Here is a 9,067-nt window from a genome sequence, read left to right on the forward strand (position 1 = left end):
TCTAATCTCAACTACACCATAAGGAAAAAGATTAGTAATTTCAAAAGGACCAAGCCATTTGGACCTAATCTTACCTGGTATGAGTTAGAGGTGCGAATTGAAAAGCAACACCTTTTGGCTGACCTTGAACTTTTTCTTTACAAGACCTTTATCATGAATTAGCTTTGTCTTTTCCTTGTAAAGTCTAGAGTTCTCATAAGCTTTAAGATGTAACTCTTCCAACTTTTACAGTTCCAGAAGCCTTTCTTCACCAGCTTGGGCTAAACTCATATTGCATTGTTTAACCGCCCAATAGGCATTGTGCTCGACCTTTACTGGTAAATGGCACGCCTTTCCATAGACAAACTTGAAGGGCATCGTCGCAATGGGAGTTTTGAAATCGGTCATGTAAGCCGAAAGAGCATCGTCGAGGCGTGTGCTCCAATCCTTCCTTTTTGGGTTGGCGGTTTTCTCAATGATACTATTAACCTCTCGATTGGATATTTCTATTTGGCCATTCGTCTGAGGATGGTATGGAGTTGCAACTCGATGATGGACTCCATACTTCCTCATAATAGTCTCAATGGTTTAGTTACAAAGTGTGAACCCTGGTCACTGATTATGGCTCGAGGAATACTAAATCTGAAAAATATGTTAGCTTTTAAAAATCCTGAAACAACAACAACATTGTTAGTCCTAGTGGGGATAGCCTCAACCAACTTCGATCTATAATCCACAGCTAACAATATATACAAATACCCAAAAGAAAAGAGAAAGGGTCCCATGAAATCCATACTCCAGACATCGAAAACCTCACACATAAAAATAGAGTTAAGTGGCATTTCATTCCTTCTAGACAAAGATCTTGACTTCGAACATCTCTTACAAGATTTACAAAATGCATACAGTCAGCAAATAAAGAGTTCCATATCAATCCACTATCTAAAACTTTCCTAGCAGTTTTTTTAGGCCTAAAATGCCTACCACATGTCAGATCATGAAAGAATGAAAGTACGAACTCAAATTCCTCATTTGGGACATGCCTCCTAATAATTTGATCAGAGAAAATCTTCCAAAGATATGGTGGATCCCAAACAAAATATTTCAAATCCCTCCTCAATTTAGCTTTTCTAGAACTAGGCATATCATGAAGGAACTTACCAGTAACAAGGAAATTTAACATGTTAGAATAGCATGGAATTGATGTGGTCATCTGGAACAGGTATTCATTTGAAAAATCCTCTCATACAGGTGTAGGATCTTCTTCTTGTACGATCATGCTCAAATGGTCTACCATAGAGGTTTTTGCACCTCTCATATCCTTGATGGTTAGATTAAATTCCTGAAGGAGAAGAATCCAACGAGCAAGTCAAGGATTGGACTCTTTCTTGGTCATGAGGTACCTAAGAGCAAAATGGTCAATATAAATTGTAACTGAAAAACCAAGAATATAAGATCGAAATTCATCTAAAGCAAAAAAAAATTGCCAAAATCTCTTTCTCCATCGTGGTGTAGTTGATCTGGGTAGGATTGAGGGTCCTCGATGCAAAAAAAATAACATGGCTTTTCTTTTCAACTCGCTATCTCAAAACTGCTTCCACTTCTAGATTACTAGCATCACACATTATCTCTAACGGAACATCCCATTGTGAGGGTTGAAGAATTGGGGTGGTGGTCAACTTTTCCTCAAGGTGTCAAAGGCCTTTAGGCACTCTTTATCAAACTCAAAAGGCACATCTTTTTGCAACAATATGGATGATGAAAAGCCAACTTCAAAAAGTCCTTGATAAAACATTTATAAAAACTTGCGCTACCAAGAAAAGAACGAATTTCCCTAATACAAGTAGGGTACGGAAGGTTAGGAGTAACATCTATCTTTTCCTTGTCTACCTCAATAATATCTATCTTTGCAGGTGAAGGTCATCTTTTCTTGGTCTTCTTGCGCGATCGAGATATGGTAGAATCCTGAGAACCCATCAAGAAAACAAAAGAATGGCTTCCTGACAAGTCGTTCCACCTTCTGGTTAAGAAAATGAATAGGAAAATGATCTTTTTTAGTTACCTCATTAAGCTTTTGAAAGTCGATACACATCCTCCATCCGTTCTGAATGTGCATTGGTACCATCTCACCTTTATCGTTCTCCACAATTGTCATGTCGGTCTTCTTTGGTACCACATGAATAGGACTTACCTACTTACTGTTAGGTACTGGGTAAATCATACTAGCCTCATCGAGCTTGATGATTTCTTTAAGAACAACCTCCTTCATCATGGGGTTGAGCCTTCTTTGAGGTTAAGTTGTGGCCTTGGCTCCATCCTCCAAGGTTAACCTATGCATGCAGAGGGAAGAACTTATACCTTTAATATCGTCAAGAGTCCACCCAATGGCTTTCCTATAGGTTTTCAAAGTCTTAACCAAAGAGTCCTCTTGGGTGGGTGTCAATTGCCTAGAGATTGTAACTGGAAAGGTGTTTCCTTCGCGTAAGTACACATACTTCAGATGACTAAGGAGAACTTTCAAATCAATCCCTTGTACCTACTAATCGACAAAATCAAAGTCAGAAGAAGGTTTTTTAGGTTGCTAACATCAACAGAGTAAAGAGATAAATCATATGAATCTAAAACATTACAATGAACAATGAACTGATCATAATCATCATCATCATGCAAAAAAAATGTCATCCACTAGATCATGTATTTCAATCATGAAAAAAGACTACTTTAAGAAACTTCATAGCTTCATACATATTAAATGAACAAACTTCTCCATCAAACTCCACAGAAAGACATCTTTTATCAACATCAATTTTTATTTTTGCAATTTTCATAAATGGTCTTCCTAACAGAATTGTAGAAGAAGAAGGTGAACATATCTCATCCATTTTTTAGAATATAGAAGTAAATATGGAAAATCAAATCCTTTACTTGCAACATAACATCCTCAATTATCCTCAGAGGCTGAGTGTAAGATCTATCTGCTAACTGAATGCATACGGTAATTTTTTGCAAAACATTTAATTTAAGCTCTTCATACACATGAGACGAATTAACATTAATGGAAGCTGCCAAATCAAGTATAGCATGCCTCATGACTCTATTACCAATGATACAAGGTAAGGTAAACATACTTGGGTCTCGACATTTCTCAGACATATTAGTTTAAACGAAGCCGAAACATTTTTACATACCATAACCCGCTCCTTGTCCTTACCTATCCTCTTCTTTGTGCAAAGTTCTTTGAGGAACTTAGTATACCTTGAAATTTGTTGGATCGCATTCAAGAAGGAAATATTGATTTGAACTTTTTTAAACATTTCGCTCAATTCTTCGTCCTTATTTTCCTGCTTCGGTTTCGCTAACCTACTAGAAAAATGAGCCTTAGGTATATAAAGTTCAATTGAAGACAAGGAGGAAGTACTTACCTTAGGAGTATATGGGTGTGCCTCGAATTTGGCTCATTTTTCTCATCTTGCTGGAATTCCTCATTGGACTTACTAGGTGGTGGTGGGATGCCTAAGGAAGGTGTAGGTGATGGAAGCTCCTTCCCACACCTGAGTGCGATGGCACTCAATTGGGCATGGTTTGGTTGAGCGGGTAGCTTCCCCGAACTCTTGGCTTCTCAACGACCCACCATAGTGGCTAATTGTGTGACTTGAGTGCCCAGATTTGCCATCCCCGTCTTGACCTCTTGTCGCAATGCCTTGGTGTCCTATGACAGTTGGATGGAGTCCTTTTGCAGCGGATGAATATCTTGTTGGAATTTTAAAAAGTGGTTAACCAAAGATTTAACAATATCCTCCAATGGCATACCTGAAGAGGATGATCGTGGTTGATTGGAGTGACTGGAACTATGATGCCCTTAACCTTGACCTCCCCATTTGAGGTTGGGGTGATTTCAGCATCCTAGGTTATATACTGGAGCATGAGGGTCATGCTTCCTCTGGTAACCTCCAACTACATTTACTTGGTTGTGAGGACATGGTTTAGAAGGGTGTCCAATTGCTCCACAAGCCTCGCAGCTTTTCACTTGTGCTACTCCTTCTTGAGTCATCTGTGTCACAAGAGTAGTCAAGTTAGAAAGTTGGGACTTAATTCTTTTACCTTAGAAGTAGAAGATAAATCAATTTCAGTAGCTCTTGTCCCAAAATTTTGATCATTCTTAGCCATGCACGAGATTATTTCCTGAACCTCCTTCAACGTCTTATCAACAAGAGCACCACCAGCAACAAAATTAATGGAACTCCTATCACAAGAAAGTAAACCACAACAGAAGTACTGGATTAATAACTGATAAGATATTTGATGATGCAAAAAACTAGCACACAACCTTTTGTATCTTTCCTAGTATTCAGATAGTGTTTCACCAACAAATTGTTTAATTCTATAGATGTCTTTTCTAATAGAATTGGCCTTAGAAGTCGGATTTTTTTTTTTCGAGAAATTTATTTTTCAATTCATTCCAAGTAGTAATAGACCCTAGAGCTAAGTAGTACAACCAATCCTTAGTGTCATCCTGTAACAAGAAAGGAAAAGTCCTAAGGTTCAGTTGTTCTTCTATAACTCCAGCCGCATATTTACACCACTACTACAAAACAGTGTTTCTTGACATTTTTTAAATGTCAAGAATCACTTTTCTTGATATTTTAAAAACATCAAGGAAGCCAATGCCAAGAATTTCGATTTTCTTGACATTTTAAAAACGTCAAGAAAAGTGGCACTTGACATTTAAAAAACGTCAAGAAACACTGACACTCGACATGTTTGAAATGTCAAGAATATGAGTATTCTTGATAAGGAAAAAATGTCAAGAATATCAATAATCTTGACAAGGAAAAAAGGTCAAGAAATTTGCTTGTGATTTTTTTTAAAAAAAAATAATAATGTTGACGTTTTTACCTATAATTGCTCCTGTATTTTGATTCAAAACCACATTTGGTATATATATGGCATGCATTCACCAATCAAATAAATAATATATGCATTTTCAATCTTATATATATCAACCAAATTTTCACTATTATCTCTTTATAAAAACTTCACTTCTTTAACATTGTCAATATTACAATCTCATAAAGTATTTCTAAGTTAAAAGAATATGGAAAACTCCATATGAACAATTCCAACATTATAATCAATCCCATATGAACAATTTCAAAAGTAGAATAACTATCAACCCTTATATGAACACATTTCCTATTGTACAATTAACAACCCCATCCCCTCTAAGAACAATTAAAAAAAAATTACACCTATCAATCCCGTATGAAGTAATCCTAGCCAAATCTCGCTCACTATGCTCCCGCCTCACAAGAATAACGTAGCCCACCTTGAACTCGTCACTTTGAGCACCTATATCAATGAAATAATATATAAAAGCTACAACATATAGATGAAACTTTACAACTCCATGAAGGATTTTGTAAGTTAATTAGAAGAATATGGATAGGCCCATATGGACAATTCTAAAACAATATAAGGAACATAATTCTTACAGTCAACCAAATATGAAAAGTTTCAAAACATACATTTCCAAACCTTCTATCAAAACTATCCATCTACCCACATAACAACTATCACATGTACCAATCCAAAACTACCTTTGACATTATATTATGGTACCTAATTTTAGATCATACCTCTTGAAGGAAAAGCAACTAAACATAATAAAATAAAGCCCAACAACTCAAACGTCCACAAATTACTTTTTACGAAGCTAGAACTTTTCTCATAGTAGCACCTTGATGTCAATAAAGAACCACTTCGTATAAAATATCCTTCAAATGATACAAACACAAAGTTTCAAACAAATATCCTCAACTTTGCTGAACACGTCAAGATCAATGTAAAATATCCTACGAAAGGAAAAGTGCAAATGACTTCAAATAAAGCAAGAAAGATGCATTTAAACAAAGTTGCATTTAAACAAGGAGGTAAATCAACTTTTGAAATGGTAATCAAGCCATATCTAAATGTGTGACTTTCTAGACAAAACCTATGCAACATACCAATAGTAATGTTAATAACTTCGAAAATTATAATATCACATGTAGATCAAGAATATACATGAGAGATTAAGCCTTAACTTTGAAAGTTCAAGCCTCAGACCAAGAAAATCAAGCCTTAACTTTGAAAGTTCATGCCTCAAACCATGAACAATATTAAAGAAGAATTTATTATGAGATTCAAGAATATATATGAGAGATTAAGCTCTAACTTTGAAAGTTCAAGCCTCAAACCAAAAAAATTAAGCCCTAACTTTGAAGTTTCATGCCTTAAACCAAGAAAATCAAGAGTTAAACCTAATCTAAACTAAATCTACTTACCTCAGTGATGACTCTCTTCAACATTGATGGAAAACAATCAAGCCCTGACAGCACCAAAAATGTACTATTTTCCTTTGCTTAATTCTCGGTCGTTACTATGTTTAATGTGTTTATTTGATGATTTTGTAGGTATCGAGTAATCAAGAGGTATAATTATTCATTTGGTGAAGAAGAGCTTAATTTGAAGCAATTAAAAGTTGATTTGAACATCCGGGCTTCAAAGGAGTTGAAAAAGCCAAAATGCCATCGAGTTCCACTAAGTATGAAGCAGCCATCGAGCATCATCGAGTAAAAGGCTGCCAAATAATCAAGAAAATGCTACCGAGTGAACGAAGATCGAGTGTCGAGTCATTGAGCATCGAGTAGCTAGCAGTGGACGCAGCGTTGCAACGCTACTCCAAACATTGCGACACTCCAAAGTTAAATCACCGCCAGCGTCTCAAGCATCCTGATGCTTCACTCCAATGCTTGAAGAAAGAAGCATCAGCGTTGCAACACTTCTTTAGAGCATTTTGACGTTGCAACGATTGATAGACATGGAGTTGAGCGTGCACGCAACCAAGTGTTGGGCTTCTTACTTGACACTTCCCTCTCGCTGCATCAGCGTTGCAACACTACTCCAAGTGTTGAAACGCTGCGTTGATAATTATAAATTCCACTCCTCGGTCCTAGGTCAAGGGGTGCCGAATTTTGGAGGCCAAATTGATGGAGTCTAAAAAAAAAAAATTTATCCTTCTTCCTTTTCCTTCAATTTTCAGTATCTTTAGTAATTTATCGAGTAGATGCCAGATTGTAGCTTCTCATTCTCCATGGGGAAGTAAGATTTTGGTTTTTTAGTTTAAAGATTCGGAGGAACTCGATGTAATTTATGAGATTTTAATTTAATGATTTATTCGAACTTGTTTATGGGTTTTGATATGAACTATATGTATAAATTGCATGATTTTAATTGTTGATTGATGCCCAATAATTTTTCCATGTAATTTTAATGCTTTTGAGATTACCTTGTAATATCTGACAAATATTTATAGGACAATCCCAATAGAAGCAATAGGTTATTTAGGCAAAAAGGGTTGTTCCTAGAAACCTAGAGAAAAACTGCATTGATTGTTTAATTAGACGTTGAAAATTAACATTCATCTTAGCGTAATCCCAGATCTAAATGCAATTCATTAATTTGTATGGAGCGGATTCGTTTTTTTGTGAATTTTTACTAATTAGATAATTAGGACCATTGGTTGGGATCCTGATCAATTGGACTAAGCATAAAAAAGGAATTTAAGTCATAAATTGGGTCATTGATCTAAATTATATTGGGAAAATCCATTCCTCTAAACGAAGACATCTTGGTTAATTGCGCTTCTATCTTTATTTTTCTTGCATTTTTATTTTCATGCAACTTCAATTATCCAACCAATCCCCCCTCATTTATCAATTTAACTAGAAACAAACTTGATGAACTAACCTTCCGTGCTTCCCTGAGGTTCGACCCCGGACTTGCCGCTAGTACTACTAGTTAGTATGTGTAGTTTATTCGGTGATTTAAAAATATTACTTGTATAGCAAGGGTTTGGGAGAAATACAAAAAATCTTGTAATCAAATTGGCTTCGTGGCTAGGGAAGCCAATTAGTTCTTCTTAGTTAGTTTTTAGTTAAAGCTTGCCGAGTTGACTTCCTTGATTGGCCACTTGGTGGGAAGGTGATCGCAGTAAGTAGCGGTGTGTGGGACTTGCCTACTCGAGAGGCATCCCACGCAAGCATGCCCGAGGTTGCAATGGATGCCAAGACCATGTGGATTCATCGAGGAAGGATATTATGGTCCTTGGGACTACGAGGCTCATCATTCTTGTGAGGCAGAGTCTTTTGATCATGGATACCCAGGATGGCAACAAAGCTTTGATGACCAAGATTTCATAGCACCACACCAGTTGACTCACGCTCAAGATATGTATTTAGAGGCTTTGGTTATGGAGCTTGCTAACAGATCTTTTAAGTTTGAGTAGGACAATCTCTGTAGGCAATAAGAGTTTGAACGCATCCAACAGAAGAGTCTTTGCCCTGAGGCAGATGCTAGGACTGATTTGCAAAGTCTTAGTGACCTTGTTGCTCAACTTGCAACTTCAGCTAGGAGGCCGGACGAGTCATTGCCAGACCATTCCTTTGATTTTAAAGAGACCCAAAGGTATGAGGTAGTGCCTGTTGACACGGTGGAGGAGCAAAAACTGCTTTATAGAAATTTTTACCCAGGTATGAAGTTAGAATTTTAAATTTCTAAACTTGCTAATAGTTCTTTTTGGTCTCAGTAGGATCTTCAAGCTCAGGGACAAGGATGGATCACCCATGTTGCCCAGCTAATGGACACCATGCAGAAACTGGAGAGCACATCAGAGCAGTCCATCGTCTATATCTCAAAGGTTGAGTTCTTTGTAGAGGACTACTACTCCAGTGATGATGAGGACGTCACTCCATGCTTGCCAGTTTGTGAGGTTATGTATGAGTATGGACTTAATTTGGAAGAATCCCAGGTAAAAGAGTCATAGGCTCCCAAGCCTCGTCCTGTTCTTTGTACTGGTATTCCTCTCATTTTTTAATTTTGCTCACCCTCACCTTGCGAGTTAGTCGAGTCAGTTGAGTCAAAGTCTTCATTTTCAGTTGAGTCAGTCCTTGAGTCTTTTAATTCTTTCTTCTTACCTTTTTCGCCATATTCTAAAAATACAAAATTCGACCTGTCTGGTTTTTTTCAGAAGATAAAGAGCCTTATAGCC

The 9,067-nt window shown here is 36.9% G+C and overlaps 1 protein-coding gene across 1 annotated transcript; it reads right to left on the reverse strand.

The window, feature by feature from the left end:
- Positions 1-225: 225 nt before the first annotated feature.
- On the reverse strand, positions 226-552 carry LOC120079277. The gene has a single exon (XM_039033432.1). It carries the CDS (start codon positions 550-552, stop codon positions 226-228), a length of 327 nt encoding a protein of 108 aa, XP_038889360.1.
- Between the last annotated feature and the right edge of the window lie 8,515 nt (positions 553-9,067).

The sequence above is a fragment of the Benincasa hispida genome, chromosome 6, assembly GCF_009727055.1.
Source record: "Benincasa hispida cultivar B227 chromosome 6, ASM972705v1, whole genome shotgun sequence".
NCBI lineage: Eukaryota > Viridiplantae > Streptophyta > Magnoliopsida > Cucurbitales > Cucurbitaceae > Benincasa > Benincasa hispida.

Bases quoted from the DNA above. Each gene is read 5' to 3' on its own strand.
- LOC120079277 (XM_039033432.1), bottom strand. From the start codon at position 552: ATGAGGAAGTATGGAGTCCATCATCGAGTTGCAACTCCATACCATCCT.